The sequence below is a fragment of the Haemaphysalis longicornis genome, unplaced genomic scaffold (genome assembly GCF_048455015.1).
Source record: "Haemaphysalis longicornis isolate Haplotype H1 unplaced genomic scaffold, Haemaphysalis longicornis Haplotype H1 scaffold_3, whole genome shotgun sequence".
In the NCBI taxonomy this organism is placed as follows: Eukaryota; Metazoa; Arthropoda; class Arachnida; order Ixodida; family Ixodidae; genus Haemaphysalis; species Haemaphysalis longicornis.
In genome coordinates this window covers 93,191,889-93,214,526 of record NW_027526335.1, presented here as the reverse complement: position 1 = coordinate 93,214,526, position 22,638 = coordinate 93,191,889, and the positions used below count along the sequence as shown (strand labels likewise).

General features: G+C 49.1%; 1 protein-coding gene across 1 annotated transcript in view; it reads left to right on the top strand.

Annotated features, from left to right (window-relative positions):
* LOC144174880 (kelch-like protein 8) overlaps positions 1-22,638 on the top strand; it is a 43,736-nt gene that overhangs the window by 18,150 nt on the left and 2,948 nt on the right. The window contains exons 5-10 of the mRNA XM_077703836.1: positions 1,188-1,455; positions 2,895-3,038; positions 3,833-3,944; positions 5,586-5,754; positions 8,871-9,030; positions 19,722-19,923. Of these exons, the coding sequence (XP_077559962.1) occupies positions 1,188-1,455; positions 2,895-3,038; positions 3,833-3,944; positions 5,586-5,754; positions 8,871-9,030; positions 19,722-19,923 (1,055 nt within the window). The remainder of the gene's footprint in view (positions 1-1,187; positions 1,456-2,894; positions 3,039-3,832; positions 3,945-5,585; positions 5,755-8,870; positions 9,031-19,721; positions 19,924-22,638) is intronic.

Genomic DNA, 22,638 nt, shown 5'->3' with positions numbered 1-22,638 from the left:
CTCCTCAGTTCAGGAGTGTTCACCGTCTTCGCGCCAGCGCAGCTCTCTCCACCAGGAGAGCCTGGCCGGGAAGATGCAAGCTGTGATCTTCCACTGCTCTGGAGAGTGGCGGAAGGGGTGGGAATGGATCTGGGTTCTCCTTGCGCTCCCAGCTGATGTGAGGAAGTGCGCCTGCAGGTTGTCCACAAAACTTTCGTGGTGGCTGGTACTGGGTGGAAGTAGTAAGTTCGTTCGAATCGGGTGTGGGAATGTATTCCTGTGAAGCAACCTGAGTGTGGTTTTCTGCGTTTTTGTCAGCTGTGGGTGCGGGGCTGGGAGAGCCTTCCTGCTTAACTTGTAGTGTTCCGTAATTTCATGGTAGGTCGTTATAGGGTGGTAGGCTCCGGCTTTCCTTCAGTGGCATATGCGTGGTCGGCGAGAACTCGCACCGTGAAATGGACAAACTCGTTTCCTTTCATGGAGGAGTGGGCCAGGGTCCAGACAATCTCGACCTTCCGGTCCGCGGTATGCTTCGCAGGATGCCAACTGCTGTCGGTACCACTAGACCCGACGTGAACTTCGGCAAGCCCCTTGAGAGTCAGTAACCACAGTGGAGGCATCTGTTTGCGTTAGCGCTATCAATAGCCAGCTCTTCGGCCTCTCGCGGTGAGGTGATGGGGCTCTAAGGCTAACTAGGACGTCATCCGTGGCACTTCTTTGGGGAGAGGAATTAACTGATCTAGTGTACACTGAGGACTGTGTGCTATGTGCATCCCTTCTTTTTACATATACCCGAGGCGCGGGCCAACGCCTCGCTGGCTCTGAACGCGTTCGGAGTCAATACGCGTTTCGGAGGGAGTAGGGCCAGTGTCAAGTCTCGATGCCGTTTATTGAGGAAGCGAGTCAGAGTCCAGCCGCTGGCTGCGGCTAAAACATGGCGTCGGAACAAGCAGCCCGCTCTCGCGCCAGGGACATGAGCGCGTGAACCCCGGGCTATAAGAGCGCGTGAACGCCGAGCCCGGCACATAGCGGTTTGTAGCTTCTGGAAATGTTAAAATGACATTTTTTTGGCTCTTGTACCGGTTTTCTGGTCACTGCTGTTACGTTCTCTTCTGCTGTTGTGCACTTTTCAAATGAAGGCTATCGGGTACCTGCTTTCAGCAACGCAAACCACTGGGGTATATCCAGCAGCTTCCCACTGTGCGCAGGTCTACGATGCCCTGATGAGCTGGGTTCGTCACGACACGAGTGCACGGGCCGCTGATTTGCCGAGCCTCCTGTCGCGGGTGAGGCTGCCTCTCCTGCCGCCGGGCTACGTGCGCAGGCGAGCCGAGGACGAAGAACTGCTTCGCGCATGCCACCGCTGCCGCGACCTGCTGGACGAAGCCCGGGACCAACAGCTCTGGAAGGCAGGCCTGCTGGCGGGCCTGCCGCCGGCGCCTGGAGAGCGTTCCAGGCCGCGACACAGCTACGCCGGTATTCAGGGGCGGGTCCACAGTGACCTCTAAGTTTATTTTCTGCTCTATCCGTGCTGCTAAATTGGGCCCTAACTGAAAGGTTCCGTCGTCCCAAAAAGCCCTTAAGCGAACAGAAAAGAGACTAAATTCGCTCCAGGAGCGACCTTTTATTGAACTTTCGTAAAAAAGGTCCGTAAAAAGATAAGGCTTTTGGTGTGAGGTGGTACACACTGTAGGCTTACTAGTGCCTGCTTGGTTATTGTAGGCTTATTCTAAGCACATATGGCCGCACACTTTTACGCACTGCAGGCACATTAAAACCGTTTTGGTTTCGATCTACAGCCAGCAAAAAACAAGGACTAAATGTGAGGCACACCGGACGAGCGCTGAGTTCCAACTGAACTTTTATTGCAGAAACGTGCCGTATTCATAAACGCGCATACACACATGACGAAAATAGCCGACCCGAAAAGTAGTGATAGACATTTCACCAAAACAAGAGGAACAAAAACACAAGATGCCAGCCCCCAACCTCCGACCTCTCTCGCAATAAAGCTATAGCTATGTTACGTCAGTTGTTTTGCCACGTGTAAATAATCAGGTTACTTGGTGGACAGGGCTGTGAAAGGCACGCTGACACATTCTTCATGTTTGAGAGGAGAAAGGGTGCATTGTTATCACTGCAGGTTAGCTAAATAAACTGCTCGGGAGCTTGATATTTGGGACGAAAGAACGTGCAGAAGTAAAATACACGTGCAGCCATTACGAATCTTAACTGGCGTACGACACAACGGGCAACCTGAGCAGGAAGGAATTAGTTCTAAAATATGGCGTCAGCGTATGGAAATCCGCCATGCCATGCCCTAAGGTGGCGCATACCTTTCGGTAACGAGGCCAAAGCATTAATCCGATTCCCTCACTGCCACCCTAATAGCGAAAATAAAGAGGTGATGGAAGTAATACTACTTCGTGGAAGCTGCAGCAACTGGCTTGGTTCGCAACTGTAATAACGTACGATTTCTTGCAAATTTTGTGATCGGGCAAGTTCATCAGTTCATTTAACTCATTCTCAACTTGAGAGGTGGCGAATTATTTTAATCTAACGTCAAAAATGTGGACATGTTTGGTCATTTGAAACATAAAAAATGTGTTATGAATGCATATCCACCGAAACGTCCCAATTTATTGTAAATCGGCAGCTTAAGCTACTGAATAAATATATAAATAACTGTTCACATAGGCTTTAATACATGACCTAAATTTTGTCGCATCCGTACCTCTGGCGCAGCCGCAAGTTCGTATATCGCAATAAGGAAACAGTTCTACTAATCTCACAGAAGAACGTGCCACATCGTGTGACCCCGCAACAGGTGCCAGAGGTCAAAACTGACACAGACAAAAGTGACGTTTGCCGTTATTTATTGAAGTCTAATGTAACAACTCATATTTGTGGTTCAGGGACCATTTTCTGCGTTGGAGGCCGAGACGCCAGCGGAGAACCGTCGCCGTCAACCGAGTTCTACAGCATAGCTAGCAACAAGTGGCTGAAGGCAGCCGACATGACCACCAGGAGGCGCCACGTCGGAGTCGTGTCTGTTGACGGTAGGGGCCAGGCTGCTAACAGGCCAGTGCGCTAAGCGTTTGGCATATATGCGTTCAATGCAGCGGCATCAAGTGTCAGCTTTGGTGATATTTCTTGGTATCCGCAACCGTACGTAACCTGTTTGAAGTTGTGGAGCTGAAGCACGAGGGTGGGACGTCTTTTAACCTTTCAGGCTGTTTCAATTTCTCCCTGACCATTCTCTAGAGAGTGTTGCCTAAATCCCCTGTCCAGAGGCATGTACGTGAACCACCTTGTACATTGACTGTTTGCTTTTATCTCTACACATTGCTTGCGCTACTGAGCACTAGGTCGCGGGTTCGATTCCCGGCTGCGGCGGCCGCTTTTCTGATGGAGGCGAAAAGCAAAAACGCCCGTGTGTACGAGATTTCGGCGCACGATAAAGATCCCCAGGTGGTCAAAATTAATCCGGAGCCCTCCACTACGGCGCGCCTCATCGCCGGCGTTGCGTCGGCGCGTTAAACCCCCCCAATCAATCAAATCTACACATTGCGAAACAGGCTCCAACGGCACTGGTTCCGTTCCCCAAAAAAGTGGTTCGGCGGCAGGATTCGGACAAGCAGCGAATTTTTACGGAACCCGTTCCGTAAAGAAGTAAAGAGAGAGAGAGAGAGAGAGAGAGAGAGAGAGAGAGAGAGAGAGAGAGAGAGAGAAGAAAAGCCCGCACTCCTGGCACATTCATAGCATGCTGAGACTTAGTCCGAAATATTTCGAACTTTATTCCGCTCTGCCATTTATGCCCCGAAGTGAAATATACTTGCTCGTACCTCTCCAGGAAAGCTGTTTGCTGTCGGAGGCAGCGACGACAAACATCACCTCGCCAGCGCCGAAGTATTCGATCCTGCGACCAACTGCTGGAAGCTTGTATGTCCTATGAACGTGCCCAGGTTAGTCCAGGCTGTTTTGAATTCAGCATTATTGCCAAAAAAATTTATCCATTGTTTTGCCATCTGTATTCCTTGTCGTCGTTGTGAGCCAAGCAAGCATCCTGTGTGCTTGCTTAATGATGAGTCGGGGTCCATCGTTCGTGACCAACTTAATATCCTCATTCCGAACTACTAGCCGAGAGAGAGAGAGACAAAGAGAAAGAGAAATTTATTTCTGGCGAGGTTAAGTTCTAGCGAGTGTCCCTTGGGTGAGGAAGACGCGCCAGGCACTCTTGAGCCTGGTCAGGAGCTGTACCTCGGGTGAGGAGCTCCCTGTCCCCTCCAGCCAGACACTGGGAGGGTTGGATAAACGGAGCGAGGTTTATAAAGTTGGGTAGGGAGGGGGGATCAACTAGCTGAGGAAGGGACTGCCACCAACTATTCTCTTTGAAGTGAGTCTACCGATACCACCTCTCGACCCTTCCATACACCTTGATATTTTTTTCTACTTGATACGAATCTGCAAAACTTGCAATGTCGTTTCCTCCATTAAAAGGTTGGTCCTAAAGCGCAATTGATGTTACCCCTCGCCTATCTTACTTCCTCCCTTAGTCAATGACAGCCCTGCAAAAACTGCCTGCAGCAACTAAAAAGAAATGCGTCGCTTTGATGTATCACCATAGTGATCAGGCTAAGTACTGCATTCCAGAAGCACAGCCACTATTCCTCGTAGGCCTCGCTTCCCTCGGCGCTACTCTGGCGCACGCAAAGCTTAAACAACGCGCATGACCGGGCGCCCTGTAGCAGACAATAGGACGTGTTGTTTGTTTAAGCCGCCACTTGAAGGCACTCGCAAAAGCTTGCTTTGGGAAAGTTATTTTTAAAACGTTTGCCTTAAGCCTCTACGTTTCAAGTACGCGCGTTGCGATGCTCAGCAAATAGGTGTTCAAAAAAAAGAAAGTTGAAGTTTTGAGAGCCAGGCAGCATGAGTCAGGGATCGCGCGCCAGGAAATGGAAGAAGCAGTGCAGGAGCACGATCGGAGGAGGGCTTTGAAAAATCTAGAAAATGGCGACGCAGCGCGCGCGCTGGGAAAAACGTTGTCTAGCCAACGGAACTACCTTCGGCGGGTTCTCACCAGTGGGCTAAGTGATGACGTGCACGGCCGCATAGTTCTCCATAAAGTTCAACAACAGATTAGCAGGAGGCTCCTCATGATGGCGAGATAACAGAAGGAGCTTCGGATGGGGCAGTACATCGAGGGGCCTGGTCAGTTGGTGACAAGCGCGGCAAACAAAAAGTTCAACAGCAGATCAACAGGAGACCCCTGGCCATGTCAAGCGCGCGGGACGGGCTTCGGGGGTATTCGGCAGGGGGCTGGTGAAATGGTGACAGGTGCGGCAAAGAAAGAGCAGAAGAATGACAGAAGGAGGACTTCGCCTTGCCATTTTTTGAAAGTTCTAAGCATACCCCGTAATTTTTTAGAGAAACTGGCAGAACAAGGGACGAGTGCACATTAATTTTTAGGCGATGGTGACACTAAGTTTGCCACCACCAAAAGTGGCGTGGTGGGTCACAGGTAATACATTTTTGCTTCACTGCAGAACGTGCGGTGCTCTTCAGTGGGGATACGGAAGGCAAAATGCGTGTGTGCTGGGTCGCAGGCGGGGCCTCGGCCTGTGCCAACTGGGCGGTCCCTTGTACGCCATCGGCGGAATGGATGACACGTCTTTCTTCAACACGGTGGAGCGCTACGACAGCCTGTCGGACTCGTGGACAACGGTTGCGCCGATGAAGTCTCCGCGCGGGGGCGTCGCTGTTGCCGTGCTCAAGGTTAGCGTTGTTTTAGCACCTGGGCATGCGCTGGAGCTCCGTATATCGTATCTGAGACATAGTACTTGCGGAGTTAAGCCAGCCCTGAACATCGCTTTTTTTCAATATAACGCCCTTCGTTGGAAAATAAAGCACCAAGTACAAGTAAAGCTTAAAACGAAAATTCAGTGCCGTTCCACTCTGTGAAGGTGGATGACCAGCAGAGCTGTTTGTGGGCTATTGGCTGGCCATGAACTCCCACTCACACTGCGCCGTCCCGACGGAGAACGTTCGGCGGGACTGTAAGTGGGCTTCATTGCGCGGCCACGATGTGGAAAAGCCACCTTACAAAGACCAAGCTTACACCGATTGTCCTAAAGTTGGCTTCACTTCTGAGAACAAATGCATTGCTGGAAAAGGAATTCATCGTACTAGCGAACATTACGACAGGGACAAAACTAAAGAGAAGATGAACCCCACGCTAGAACTTAAACTCAGTTTATGCCACATAAACAGGAAAACACCAATAAGTACATGATATTTGCAGAGTGCATGATATTGTTACGCCACCAAAGACGAGAAAGACGACAGCGGTGTGTAGCGTCACGCACGACCATCTGCGACGACGACGAAGCTGGGTGGGGCATGTTGCCTGGCTTGGTCTCACCCATGGCCACCTTGTACGGTGTGTAAATAGATCGTTCATCACCCTTAGCCATGGCTCGCCTCATCACTTCTGCCACCACGTTACAATATAATATAATAGGTACATGATATCATAAAAACGCAGTGAAAACAAACAAAACACTATCGCTCATATCACAGGCCACATTGCAGCGCCGGCCCATATCACATGGCGGAAATTAAACCCACACGTTCACTGCGTTTTTATGATAACTCCTTCAAATATCATGTACTTATTGGTGTTTTCCTGTTTATGTGGCATAAACTGAGTTGAAGTTCTAGCGTGTGGTTCGTCTCCTCTTTAGCTTTGTCCCTGTCTTAATGTTCACTAGTACGATGAATTCCTTAGCCAGTAAGCAACTCGCCCAACTTAGCGATTTAGTTGCTGGAAAAACATTTTTCGGGGGCAATATACGCCATTTTATATCAAAATATTAAGCGCCGGAGACGGATAGTTGGTCGAAGGTAGAAGGTGGCCATATGGCGCGATAGAAGAACACGTGCGGTCAGCCACGGCACGGCACGTGCAGAGAACAGCGGTCTGGGAGATTTTCTCGTCCTACCGACGCAAAAGGCGAGGGAAGTAGCCTATAAGAGCTCCGTTGTAAAAAAATGGCCGCAGCTTGCACTAGTGGTGCAAGGCTGGAGAAACAGCGGAGCTGGGAGTCGAACTACCTTCCGGTTTTGCTAAGTTCTGCTAGGTTTTGCTAGGCTTTGCTAAGTTTTGTTAGGTTTTTCGGTGTCCTTGCTAGGCTAGGATAAGTGTTGATGGGCCAGGCCTAGTTTAGCTGGATTTTACAAGGCCGTTCCGGTAGGTCCCCCACACTGGTAACGGATCCCAGGGGGGAAGAAGCTATGTCGACCCCAGCTCCGCTGCTCTTCCAGCGTTGAAGCGTTAGTTCAGGCTGCGCCAATTCTTTTTCTGCGTTTCAGTAGCCCAAGAAAGACTACCACCTTTAGTATGGTATAGTAAGGGGTGTGCGTACGCACATGCCCCTTGTGCTCACACTCGAGCAGGCGCGAAAGCCGGCTTCACTGTTATAATACCCTATCTGCGGTGGTGCACACTTTACAGGCGGCATGTTTTTTTTTTCTTGGTATTTTTTTTTGCTAACGCCGCCCGGTCAAGCCCACGCCTAAACCGCTCCGCTGTTAAAATAAGAACCGATGGAAGGTTCTTTCCATCAACGATACCTTACTTTTACAATGGCTTCTGGACTATTTCTGCCACGGCCATTATTCCGTGGCTTCTATTTGCAAACACCAAACTTACGCAGTTCGTGTGAATCGAACAACCAACCACGTTCATGTACAGCTTGGTGCGGCTGGAACAAATTAGAACATAGCGCCACCAGGCGTACGGGAACTGTGTAAGCTAAGTAGAGCAGTCATATATCGTGAACCTTTGGTGTGCATACGTGTGCTGACACGAACAGCTGGCGCAACCGGCAGCTGAATCGACCGATCCTTACTAAAAGCGTAGGCACGACTAAAAGAAAAATACGAATATTCGGTGCTTTAATCCGCGAATTTAAGACTCGCCTTATAAAACCCTCCAAACCAACCTGAACTGGGACCACATCGTGGCTTAGTGTCATTTCAACCTTTTGTGCTGGGTTTCTGCACGATATTCCAACGCATTTGGTCATGATTTGTGTAGTTCCGTCAATCATTCCCTTTTGAAACCAAACGACAGAACCATCACTGCGTTGCCGTATTCGGTAGCTTGTACGTTTCGTCAGGTATATGGCTTAAATCGGACTAATCCTTAACTCTGTCACGAATGCAAAAAGATAAAGAAGAAGAGAGCATAACTCAAAGCAGAATGCGACTTGCCTGGATGCTTGCATGCGTAATTGCGTTTTAAAATTCGCTGCAGTTGGCCTTTGTGCAACAACGCGGTACAGAACTGCGGAACACTGTATAAATTGGGCAGGCTTGTTAATGCGGGATGATTCGGCGGGATGAGAGGCACAAGCAAAGGCTCATTCTTTAAACTGCTTTTACACAGCGAACGACCTCGTGACTGCAATTGCACGAAGACGCCTTTAAAAGAAAATGCGCATATGCACGCGTGGCCTACAAATTTTGAAGTAACGTGCGGCCGGTGTTCGGCATTTCCACGTTCACGCTGCTTCCCAGCCCACCGTTGTCGCTTGAGCGGTGCTTCACGCCGTAGCTCGCTGCGCGCGCGCTCTGCCCTAAGAGCCTCTTTTTCGCTTCCTCCGATTCGCTGTTCCCATTCGCCAGAGTCGGTAGATGCGAAAGCGTATAGCCACGTCATTGATAAACCCAACCAACCTCTCCCTTTACCTCTTAACTCCTCACTAACATGGTTTTTTGGCGCATGCGCTGGGGATGCGGCGGAGCACTTTTCTGCCCACACGGGACCGCCAGATTTCCCTTTCGCCGAACTTTGCGGTAAATACGGAAACCAACGTCCTCCTTCGCAGGACTGCATCTACGCCATAGGCGGTAACGTCGGGCAGACCTCTCTGCACACCTGCGAAAGGTACGACCCGCACCTGAACAAGTGGACCTACGTGGCTGGCATGATGCAGCGCCGGGCTGGAGCCGGAGCCGTTGCCCTCGACGGGTTCATATACGTCGTAGGCGAGTATGCTCTCTCCTGGCACGGTCCGCTCGCCGCGCTGCGAACTGACTGCATCGTCAGTCAAAGATCATTTCGGCCGATATGCCACGAGATTTTATTGGCGGTCTTATTTCAGAGGTGCTATTTGTTCACGTGCGTTCAGCGCATTAAAATCATGGTTTTTTTTATAGAGTATAATAACTGTCTGCTCCTACTGAATTAATTGCTCGTATACGCATACGCACGACACACTGTCACCATCATCGGCATAATGACCTGTTCATCCCTAATCTAGAAATAACTCTCTCCTCACCAATTCCACCTCTAGCAAGAGACAGCGGCAGGTAAACATACTATACTGGAGTGCTTGACGCGCCGCTGTCCATTTATTTTTTGTAAAGAAATCATTAAAACAACGTACATTTCACACCGTATAGGCGCGGCCAATACCAGATTAGTACATACATGGTTTTTACCATGAACATGCCAAATACAGAATATTCATTCATGAACAGGGTGCTGGCACTTCAAATCTTTGTGCGCAATTTCTGTGCGCCATTTCATTATCAAGCTACCCAGCGAATGAAGATGCGTATGCAAACGGTTATTTTACTCCCTGAAATAGCTAGTTAGTTCCCTACGAAAAACGGAAAATTTACTGACAATAAGAAATACCGGAACGAAGCAACCTCTTGAGATAACTTTAGAAATCGGTGAACTGTACGCCAGGTAAAAAAATTCCCCCGCATTTCCCCGAGGGGGAGAATGTGAAAGTGCGAATGCACGGTTGTCGGCCCGCTTGCGGCGCTTGCGCTCGGCCCCCGCAGCCCACCGCCTCGCCGCCTTCTCTTCCATCTCTTCCATCGGGTTTGTAGTATCACGTGTACACCACGCAGTTATCAAGCCGCTATAACGCCGCTGAGTCGCCAACGCACGCCACTGACGACGTAGTTTGAATGCGTTAAAGATATAAGGCGCGTCACTAACACTGATATCAGCGTCGCGTCCGTGGCTTGGTCGGTAGAGCGTCGCGCTGCGGCCGCAAAGTCCTCGGATCGAAACCTGGCGCCGGATGCTGTTTCTTTTTTAAATATAGAGGAGCACTGCGGACGCCGCCGCCGCCGCCGCCGGCGGTGGATGGTTTGGGGTCGCTTATAAAGTGCATTCGCACTTTAAAAAAATGATAAGGGGCCAAATTCTGCACGACCGAATCCATTACAGCTCCCAAGCAGCCCCAGGCTAAAAATGATATATACATTACCTGATCCCTACGTTGCACCTTTCATGAACATTGCACAATTTGGCAGTGGAAAAGAAAAGCGCACTCTTCATGACCCGAACGGGGTTTTAGGAAACCCGTAACCTGCTTTGTTTTTCGATGCGACATTTTGCCCTAGCATGCTACAGATTTCGCCCGGTCTAGCCTTGTGGCCGACTAATGAGGTGTGCATGTCTTACGACGAGTACATGCTTCCCCTTGTTTAACTTTTTCTAAGCCTTTTTTTTTTTTAGTTGCAGTTATCTTGTTGGCGTCCTCTTTTTAGGTTTTCTGGCTAGAAAGATATAACCAACTCAGTGTCCTTGAGGACTTCTCCTCCTGCCGTCTTTACGGCCCATTACCTACATACGCAAGTTAGGGAAACGGCCTCCCGCACTTGTGGATGTGTACATTCCTGGACGAGGACGTACATTTAAATAATTTTTTGCTTTCACTTGGGGAGGGAGAATGGAGGGAGCCCACTGAGCCATAAAAGTGTGCCTCGTCTCTACAGCGCAACAATATGCAGACACAAAAGGCCTGATGTTAGCTCACCCCGTGGGGGTGGGGATCTTGACTTCCTCCTTCCTAGGCCCGAACTTTCTGACTCGCAAGGTAATAATAGCTCGGAGGTCACTGCATTTACGACTCTTTCCCACTATGCTGTCCTGCTAGCTCATGAGCTGGTTTCACTGCCTGGAGGGGCTACCGGAATCGCAATTCCTGCGTTCGAATGATCCAGAGGGCTGCTGGTACGGAGATGCCAATCGCAGGAGCGATTTGCTGTTTAGCTTTGTTTTAGACAAAGTTCCCAGTTATTTCTGCTGGCTTTTTTCGTATCTTGTTCTTTTTCGTACCTCTTGTTGTACTGTCCGCACCATGCCTTGCAAGGATGTCAAGAGCAGGCCCACTTTTTTTATTTTTCGCTCTTACCTCTGTTTGAGTTAAGAAAAGTGCCCGAACTTCCGAAATTATTTTTTACGTCTCATTGCCCCCGTCTTGTTTAGTTGGGTTTCGCCTCATTTGTTGTCACCACGAGGGAAAACGAGCTTGCACAGTACGGAAAGGCAAGACCTGGAACGTGCAGGTGTTACATGTCCCCCCCCCCCCCCCTTTTTTTTTTTTGCAGTCTAATGTGCACGCACGCCTCAGTATTAGCCGCGAGTAAAGAAGCGGACAGAAACTGCTGCAGAAGCCAAATGCAAAGCAAATTAATGCGAAGGTTTTGCGAGGTTGCAATTCAGTGCACCACCCCTTGTGCGTCGCGCTTCAAGAAAGCAACGTCACTCTGTGTAACTGCTGTGATGCACGCAGAATTTCGTTTATAAAACAAGCTCATCTTCCCAATGTTTACTAGTGTTGACAAGAAACCATTTTATAATGTTTTTAACGTCCTGTTACACTTCAACCTATTGAAAATTAACACATCTGTCGTAGAAAGGACTTTTTCCTATGCAGGGCCGGATTAAGCAAAATGGGGGCCCTGGGCTACTGCGCTAGTGTCGGCCCTCGACTCCCCCCCCCACCCCCCCTGCATCCCCTACGCCTTTTTTTACCCGAAATAAAAATATCTCTCTTTCTCTCTCTCTCTCTCTCTCTCTTAAAGCCTCCGTCCCCACCCTCCCCCCGCTCCACTACTAAAATGTACCATTTTGTTTTATTTTAGCTAAAAGCAGTTTTTTATTTTAAAAAAGGTATTCCAATTACAAAAGAACAAAGTACGATTAATGGGATTCATGCGATAGTAATGCATCAGATCTGTTTTTGCTACACACAACACAAACGCAGTCACTAACACGACCGTCGGAACTCGCGATACGTGTCCGTTCCGTGGCCGTAAACCACAGAGCGGCCATTGGTACAGTTTGGTCCAGCTCAAGAAAAAAAGAAAAACACCCAGTGAAAACACCAACAGCTATGTTTACTATGTGAATTCGCTTTATCTAGATATGTTTTCTTAAGCGTTTGGTTTTATGTGGGTCCCTAAATCTATAATCTCGTGAGGAGACATGCCGTTGTATCAAGAACAGTGTTTATTGGAATTCAACGGAAGCATCACAGTGCGGAAATTGTTATTCATGTTATGCAATAAGTACATAGTAGATTCGGTATATATTCATTTTAAGAGCTTGCAAGCACAAGAAAATGGACAATATACTTCAGATTAAATGACAAACTTTAATTATAAAGCATTTCTTTGATAATGGCTCAGTTAACAAACGAAGAAAAGAGGACACCAAATACACGTGGTGCGAACGAACGCCATTTGTAATGATTCGAGAGAAGAAAACAGACTACTATGGATGATTAAAAGCGGGAGTTACATTGCAAGAACAACAAACAAAGATGAACAAGAAGACGTACCCTTTTTTGGGTTACAGTTCAACGTTTACTCACGCAGGTTGGGAGAAGACACAAGAAAAAATCTCACGGGCACTCATGTATAGCGCTAACAGTGCTCTTTTAAAACGGCATCTTTCGGGCCTTTGCCTTGGCAAAATCCGATATAGTTTGCTCGAAAGATAGGTCTCTTACAAGGTCACGTTCAATGGACATGATAGCAAGCGAGTTCAACTTGTCGTCCAGAAGGTTTGAACGAAGGCGATTTTTTATCAGTGACAACTTGGAAAACGATCGCTCGCTCTCACAGTTCGCCACGGGTATGCTTAGATACATTCTTAATGCAATGGAAAGGTTCGGGAACACGTTAATAAGTTGTCTTTCGTGTAGCAACTTTATTATACCCAGGGCACTCGTGTCTTGGCACACAGAGCTTTGCAGAAAGTTCGCAAACTGAACGATTTCAGCCGGAAATACTGGCTCCAAATCGTTTGGGTAGGTCTCCACCAATCTCTCCGCTTGCTGTGCAAGAGAGATCATGCTTCCATTTTCCGTCAGCAATTTTAAGAATCCGAACTTCTCGCAAAGATCAGCGTAGGCAGCCTTTCGCACTCGCAGAGCAGAGCCTAGACAGTCAAGTACTACATTATAGGTCTCTACAAGAAACTTTTTTCTACCACGCAGCGTACTATCGCTTTTCCTGTCCGGGTACTTACTCAAAGCGATACGTTTGCTTTCATCCTGATAGCACTGACTAGAACTCAGCTTGCGTGCTCTCGCCTCGAAGGTATCAAAAAGAGGTCGCAACGAATCAACAAAGCCTTCCAGGGAGCTCAGAAGGTCTACAGCGGTTGAAATGTCTAAGCCTGGTTTCTGAAGTGCTACGCTCGTCTTGTCAAAACGCTCCAAGATTTCACACCAGAAAATCGCCATGAATGCCGTCTCCAGTTTTGCCATTTTCTTAAGGAGCGAGCACGCCTCACTCCTAGTGTCACCGTTTTCTTCCTCGTTCTTCGCGATGTGTTCAAGGCAACGCAAAATTGCACTGAAATTTTTCATAATAGCCTTGCATGATTCAGCATGTCTTGACCACCTGGTCTGAGAAAGGCTGTTTAGTACGAGGTGTTCCCCAGTGGAATCCATGCTGTCCAGAAGACATTTCCACCGCTTGGGGGAGGCAGCAAAGAACATACAGTCTTTGAGTGACACTGAAGAATTTGACGGCCTCAAGGCAACTGTCAACGCTACATGCGCCAACTAAGTTCAGTGAGTGACCAGCGCACGGGACGTATACTGCCAAATTGTTGAGCTGTTTGATTTGTGCTTGCAGTCCTTTGTATTTGCCTGACATGTTACTCGCGTTGTCATACGCTTGCCCCCTACAGTTGCCAATTGAGATGCCGTTGGTTGTCAGTAGGGACATCACGGTATCAAAAAGGTACAAGCCAGTGTGGGATTCAATGGGAACAAACCCCAGAAAGCGTTCGTGCACTTTCGCATTTAAACAGTACCGTAAAACCACTGACAGCTGATCAACGTGAGTAAGGTCTGGAGTCGAATCAACAATTAGAGAGAAGTACTTTGCCCTTTTTACTTCGTCAGTGAGCCTGTCCTTGACAGCCTTTGGCCATGAGCTCGACGAATTCGTCACAAATTGTTTTTGACAAGTAAGATGGGTGGCCTTTCCCCTTGTTCCCATAGCGTTTGATGTGCTCCTCTAGGAAGGGATCAAACTGGGCCATGGCTTCAAGTACTCCCATATAATTGCCATTTCTCGGGGAGCCAAAAACCTCCTCGCTGCCCCTAAACGCCAGGCCACGCTCAGCTAGAAGCTTGATCACTACGACTACGCGCTTCATCACCTCTCCAGTAAGCGGTCTGAGTGACCAGGTGTTTAACCAGCTCCTTGTCAATTGTGCTGCTCGAGTTAGAGCGGGTTAGCCATGCTGCCACGCAGTTCCGGTGTTCGACACTGTTTTCATGCGCGGAAACCTTTTCTTCTCCTCTTTTCCAATCAGAAAATCCGTGCGTGGTGAAAGAACTCGGGTTGCTCGAAAAGAGTTTACACATGAAACAGTAAGCACAGCCTTTGGACTTCGAATAAATTAACCATTGTCGCTCGTATGCCTCCCCATTGACAGCCTTTCTCGCGAAAAGATGAGGTGACATATAGCGTTTCTGAGTTTTGTATTGTCTTTCGGAAGACGGAAAACTTTCTGCCCGATTTTGAAAATACAACGGCCCCTTCTCAATGCATTCGCCCCGAAAATTATCAGTAATAATGTCCGGCCACTTATCTGGGTCACTTTGCAGAATCTCGGGGCCTACCTCTTGCTGCTGTGGGTCCTGTAGTTTGTCGCCACAAGACGCCAGCTGATCCGTCCTGTCGAGGCACGCGGGAAGATGATCCGCAGTCGAGCTACCGTGAAAAAAGTCAGCGGGGTCTTTGAGCGTCGTTTGCTGGAGCTCGTCATCAGCGGGCTGATTGGAGAGGTGTGGCGCCAGTTGATCAGAAGCAGTAGAAATCGGGTGGGGCAGAACGCACACGTGGAACTCCATGGCAGGGGTTGCACCGAGTGGCATGGATGTTGCTTGCGTAGGGACAGGACAGGGCTTGCTTGACGTCGGTTGCTCACAGGTAGAAACGGAGGAGGTTGCCGTCCTTTGCGCAGAACCCGGTGAACCAAGGGGAGTGAACTCTTGCTGCTCACCGGGGAATCGTTGTGATGGAGTCGATAAGTCCTCCACAGAAGCACTCCCGGCACACTCAGGATTTTGAAACGAACTCGTACTGGAGCAATGACACGACTTCACGGAAGCTGCACTCAACAGATATTTCGTCATCTTTGGCAGCTTCTTTTCACGCTCTTCTCTTTCCAACTTTGCCTTTCGTTTGGACGCACCACTTTGATGCTTTCGAGTGGACATCTTCTCTTTTAGCTATTTCCTTTCGTTCACCAAGCTGGTGAAATGAGACTTGGATCGTGCGCCAACGCTAGGCCAAGGAAAACTCGTTGCTTCTATCTGTTGGCATCTTAACGAGACGACAGCGGCGAAGTCATTTATGTTACACCAGAAGTAACGATATTTCCACTGACTTTACATACTATGTACATGACGTTACAAACACTTTGCAACATAAAAAAACAATACTGTCCTGTCCAATCGTAATGCGAGGTTTTCCCTCTTCCCTTAAGTCCGATTGGTTGATTTCAAGATGTCCAGCCCCGGTCCAAATGCACCATTCACCTTCTGCGCACCCGTCTCTCCCATAGTGTCCGTTGGTCTGCTTTAACCACGCCTTTCACTACGTGCCTTCTCTCACGTAAGTCCCAGGGTTCGCGATGCCTGGCGCCAACTTGTCGGGGGAATGCGACGCAGGGTCTAAGGTCGCGCCGTCAAAGCGATCCGGCCTTGAAACGAATGGCTTGCCAATAAATAACGCAGCCGTCGCTGCCTTTAAATTGTTTCTCAGTATGAGCAGGGTGTCTATTCATGCCATGTTACTGGTGCCCCAGAGCCGGGGCTCGGGCAGTCCACTGGCGATGTCTATCGTACGTATCGTTCCTGCTTTGTTCCTCATGCAGGCCGCCTTTTTCGGGATTTCGGGCACAACTGACGCGCCGCCTCGACTGTGGGCTTCTCGAATTTCGAGCAGCGGCGCAGCCGGCGCAAACAACCGTCAGATTTACACAGTCAACGCATCGGAAGCGTACCACTCACAGTGGCTGGCCGCCCGATGGATTCGGTAACGCTGGTCGGCCACCCGCTGCGACTTTAACGGCTTCGCGGCGCCGCGTTATCTTCAGCGCGTCTAGGTTTGTCCAGCCTGGTGAACGGTGTTCCTTCCGTACGACGGACGTTTCAAGTCAAGACGAATGCGGCTTGCCGATGGCAGCTCAACGCATTGCAGCTGGCGGTGAAACAGAAAACAGACGCCGAGAAAGCAAGCATCCTCTGGAACGATGTACACAGGGTGGGCCGACCCAGCTCGCTGCTTTGGCCCATCCCTTCAGAGGAGCGCTGCGTAATTGGAAGCTACAACAGGAACGTGTGTGCCTCCTATGCTCCGACTCTCGCACGGCGTGATGACAACTGACGAAAGACACGCAGAAGCTGAATTCTGCGAACACTGAGAAGCAGCAGCCGAACACCGCTGCAAATCTTGCTTGCTTAGTTCGGCCCATTGAATTGTCAACTCGGCTGGCTGCGAGTTCGGACTCCACTTCCTGGGAGGCTGAGCCGTTCCCTTACGCCGTCTACGGAGAAGAGACACACGAAACGGGAGACCCAAGCCCGCGTGCAGCGGCTAACCCATGTTTTTTTTTCTTTTTTAATAGCGGACGCCCCGAGACCGAACGATCCCCGCAGGGTTCGAAACAAACTAACAACACGAGACACATGGCGCTTTTGGCAACCTGAACCCCCTCGCTCGGAAACAAGGGGCCGCGTCGAAACTTCAGCGGACAAGTCGCCGCGACCCCCCGCTGCTTTCTTGGGGTTGGCCGAGCGAAGTGGGGCCCCCTTTCCTCGTTCTGCTTTTCTCCCTGTCACGCGTGTCGCTCGAAGTTTCATTATCTGAGGTTCCGTACATTAGGCCAGTTAATGTGGCCCCCTTCCCCTGCCCTTGGAGACGAGGCCCTGGGCTGCAGCCTCCTTAGCCCCCCCCTTAATCCAGCACTGTTCCTATGCCCCACCAAAGGTCTTGCTGTCGAAAAGCCTGTGCACTAAACATCGCCATTGTTCAATGCCTTCCACACCTACCCGTCACCCGTTCCTTTCACATGGCGGCTACGGAAGCATGTACGCGCCTCAAGACTAATCGTCAGTGGACGAAACGCCTTTTTATCATCGTTTACTTTTCTTTCGTCTTTGTTACTCCCTCACTTGTAACCATGCGCTCACAGTGTGGTCAGCCTCAAACTTGTTGGCCCCCTTTTTCACCGCGAGATGTCGAAAAGGCGGAGAAAAAAAGAGTGAAGCGATAAATAGCAGTAGCCGCTAGAGTTACTGCATGCAGCTCCCCCTAACCTCTCGTTCAAGTATTACTTCAAATTTTGGACAGAAGGCCGAATCGAGGGACTGACCGACAGACAGACATACAGACCGAAATTTTCGTGTTTTAAGTAGCCCAAGAAAGACTATTGTCTATAAAAGTTGCGTGCAGCACTGAAGGCGGGCTTTCCCGCAATACTGGAACTGGCAGCAAAGTGGCTCGTGGAGATGAGATGCACAACTCTGCCCCTGTAGGAGCATATACGAGTGTTCTTTGGTCTAGTCTTGGACAACCCGCGGATAGTCCGCGGGTAGACGCGAGGATTCTGCCCTTCACGGGGATACATGGGCAAAACAAATATGGCGGGCTGCTTCTCAGGCAGTCCGCGGAGAGCCCAAGACTGCAAATCAAAGAGCCCCACAATAATTCTGGTGCCTAATCTCCCAGCAGCAAGCTGAGAATGCGCACTTTTTTTACATTTCTCCAGGCAACCACTGTAAATGGCGGACCGGCAGGACGCATGTGCACAGATCACAACCAGAAAAATGTCCGTTAGTTGGGGAATCGGACTTTCTGCAAAGCATGCTGCGCTCCCCTCAATCTAGCGGCGCCAGTCCAGCGAACCTTAGTATTGGTCGCCATTCATTTTGCTGGCACAAAGTTCATAACAATGCCACATTGTTCCCAGAGCCGGACTGATGTTGGCCAATACAGAAATGTGATTGAATTGGAGGGAATTAGTACAGGCTGTGCCGTCTTGAAATGGGTTGCTTGCACTGTGCTTTCACAATGCCCACGGGGATGCAGGCAGTCATCAGAAGTGTTTCTCCAGGATAGGATATGATGCGCAAGAAGACCGTGAACCCTTCTTTGGTAAGCCTCCAAGTAAGCAGCCCATTTAGCGCCAGTTATATAAGTAATGTTGTCCAAGTAGTTAGCACGTAGAATAAGCGAAATGCCAAATGGCGGAGGTAAACAAATGTGAGAAAAAAGTTACGAGTATGTGTAACCTCAACTTTCCAACAACAAAACACGGCTTAGAACTTAGTGGCGAGCTTAGTTACAGAATCGCATGCCGTAGGACAGAAGGCAACAGTATCTTCAGTTCAGGCACCTTGATAGGTACATTTTCCCTGGCAGGTTTACAATAGATACCGGGTACTTAAATTGTATCCACGGTTACTATCTACAACAAAAGTATCTTTAATACTCGCCAATGGCCATCCCTGCAACTTCAAAGGCAGAAATAGGAATAGGAATAGAAATACGAACTTTATAAATAGAAACTCATGTTAGCTGCAGGCTGTCCCGGAAGCATGGGGGGTCTTTCGAGGTGAGGCAATGTCAAAGTATTGGGCAAAGTAGTGGCAACGCCGTGAGCGGGCGCAAGAAAAAATTTGCGGAGTTCAGTTGAAAGTAAACCATCAGGTGTAATGGGCGTAATGAGGTGTAACCAAGTTTACAAAACAAATATGGTCGCTGTACTTGCGCTAAGGATGAAATAAAGTTGTTCTTTTCGAACATCGAAAATTTTGTGTCGGAAGTTTTTGGACACCACCAACTGTAAATAATGAGACAGATAAGTTGATACCAAACAAAAGTGACTTGAACAGAGGCAGCATGAAATACATGCAGCGCAATGCGCTACGAAAAAGAATAAAAGCTATTGCACACTATCAACTTAAACGACATCATATTGCCGCGAACCATGTATGGGTTTGTTGATAGTTAATATAGAGTAATCCAGTTGTAGCACAATTATGGCTAGAAAGGCCATGAAGACACCAAACAGAATTAGATATATGGGCAAAAAACCAAAAGACCCCAGAACCGTTGTTGCAGTAATAACAAGCAGTAGACTGTAGCTATATGCAGTCAAATTGGGTTTACTTTGACTGGATACATTTTTTTACCACCCATAATAAGATCAGTGATAAATTGCAATGAGCTGTGGTATGAAGTAATCAAAATCTGGAGCAACAGGGGAGAGGGATTAAGAAAAGGTACCAAGGTAAGTGGGGAAACAGAAGCTAGAAGCGCAGAAACCAAGCTGCAATCAACCAAGGGACCACAGTGCACGATATTTACTGGAAAATGTTCAACGCGTGTCCTCGCAGGTGGCTTTGACAACAACCTCCCGCTGAGCTCGGTGGAGCGGTACGATGTCGAGCTCGACCGCTGGGTGGGCGTGCGACCCATGAGCACCAGCCGGGGTGGGGTCGGCGTTGCCCAGCTAGCAGGGCGCCTGTTCGCTGTTGGAGGTCACAATGGAAGCAGATACCTGGACTCAGTTGAAGCCTACGACCCATCAGTGGACAGGTGAGAGCACCACATCTGCTCTTTCCATTTATACAACCACAGGACTAGCCATACTAGCCCTGTGCCAGTCTAGCATGCCAGTACAGTACACATCGACAAGGTACAGAAACACTCATCTTTGCAGAAAAAAAATTCAGAGAGATCGCATGTGTCATATGCGAAAGCATATGTCGGCATGTTGACGTCGTAGCCAATAAGAAATGGGTAATTGGCCATGCGCACCTGACAGCAGCAATCGTCACTGGCCAATCTTTCTGAGTGGACATGTGAGCATTGTGGTGGGTGTGGCAACGTCGCTGCCAAATGAGAACTGAATCAGCAAAGAGCTTCTCGTGGCAGCTGCCATCATCCCTGAGCAACACTTTGAGTGGACATGTGCAAATATTGTTAGGCCTATATCAAGCCTTAATGTACAGTAGCTTTAACGTTGAGCCCAGCGAGATGTCACGCAACATTAAACTCACTGTATCTCAAGCTGCACATACCGGTCGACGACAGTCCAACTAAAGCTAGGCTTAACATTGAGCCGATTCATTCCCAGCTGGCTCAACTTGCACCTGCACACACGAGGAATCGAAGCAAATGCGAATATCAGGTCCATATATACGCGCATTCACAGCCAGTGCATACCAGTGTTCATGGCCACATGACAGGTCGCTGTCAATGGACTTTGTTGCACCAAATTAATCACTTTATTAAAACGCACATTCAATGTTGACCTACTCTTAAAGAAAAGCAGGGTAGAAAATTTTCCATGCGTAAAATTATGCAAAAAATTGTTACAGGAATAAAGTTCACAACAAGACTCGAAAAAAAAAAACAACTTGCGACTATGGAGGAAAGAATATATTCGGGAGAGACACTGACGTCGTGCTTTGTGAAGTTGCTTCACCACATCAGATTGTCCCTTGCTCATTATCTACTTCTCCCCCACTCTTACTGCTCAAACCGCAGTCAATCAGGCATTTGGGGGCATGCAAACGTCACAAAACGTCATAAATCAGCCGTACTCTCTTCCTCCGTCGCTAATAATCTTTGCCCCATTGCTCTGTCAAAGTGCCGCAAAAAATTGCTTGTGGCATCTAGCCACATTTACCCGCCACGTCTGTAAAAATTAAGCGCTGTCTATGGGCCTCCTGAAATGGCACCACTTCCACCACGTTTTCTGCAATGCGTTAGGAGTACGAGCACTACGGGCCTCTCCAGAGTTTCGTCCCCTCCATGCTCGTGACAAACCCTTAAAGGGGCACTGACACAAAATTTTGAAGGCGAGATAACGTCGGAGATAGATTGGTGGGAACACATATACATCATCTGCAAAATATCAGCGGCGAATACAGCCTAGAACATATTTAAAATCAATTTTGAAGTGTGCGAAACGCAACCGAGCAGCCAGCAGAGGACCACGCGCAATTGTAAATAAACAACATCCAAACACGTCACGAGTTTGTGTTTGCCGATTCCGCACTACCGGCGTTTTACGCGGGCTCGCCCGGCTCGCCGCTCCAATCGGAGGGCCGGAGGGCGGAGCTTCTGCTCTCGAGAACGAACGACCCGATCGTTGGCGGCGGAGGCGCCGTGATTTCGTCAGCTAATTGGGCAGCTGGCCGCGACCAAAGTTCTACAGCGATTCCAGGCACTCTGTTTCAATTACTGTTTATTACCATTAGATGCGAAAACGCGCCGGAGGCACGAAAAGCCCACTGAGCTAGCCGCACGGTCGCTGTGCAGGCGGCGGCCACGGCCGCGAAGTGGCCCAGGCCGGCGCAGGTAGCTCGAGTGATAGCTTGTTACCGCTGCACGAAATTGTCCCCAAGTCCCGACCATAGTGGCTTACATGAGAAAGGAGTTAATGATGCGATGGCGGGTTGCATTAAAAATTGTCATCTGCACCGCTTACGAGAGCGGCACTCGAATATCCGCCGCAGTGCTAAGCCGAACACATCTGTAGGCGGACCTGTAGGCAGACCGGCCGGCTGCTCCCAGCGCGCGTCTTGCCACCCACCGTATCGAGCGTCGCGCGTCGTTCTTTAGCCGCGGTAGCATTTGCACTCGCAGCGCCTGCGTCACATCCACGGTCGCTTTTTAATTAAGCGCCTCACGAGATCAGTACTTGGGGGCATTCGCAGAAACTGCCGTCGATGCGGATTCGACAGTGCTACGGCGGCTCTGCTCTGTGATATCCCTCCGACGGTCACGTGGTCAGCTTTGTTCACACAAAATCCACAAAATCCATCGTTTCGCGGCACTCGCTGAAACCGAAACTGCGACTGGCCGCATTTAAAATCTCTCTAATTAAACAACCGTCGCACGCTGAAGCAAATGAGGTTTCTACAGGTTATAAGTAGGTCACTAGCTACTTATCGCAACGAAAAAAACAAGATGCTAAATTTTTGTGTCAGTGCCCCTTTAAGCAAGAATAAAAATCCTAAACCTAGGGTGAGCTTTTAGCACAGCCTTTAGCACAGCTATGCAACATTCATGTGAATTTATTTTTATTCTGAAACATTTACAGGAGCCTCAAAGGTGTTCAAAAAAGGGAAGGGGTAAACAGGTGCTGAGGCTGGAAGTTTAGGGAGGGGAATGACTCTGGATCACACTCCACTTTCTGCCTTACGGGACTGTGACAGGCCAACCTGTTCTCAACACAGCACAGGGACGGTCAACTTAATAATGGGCACGGGAGTACTATGCACGTGCATATTTGCATGTGTG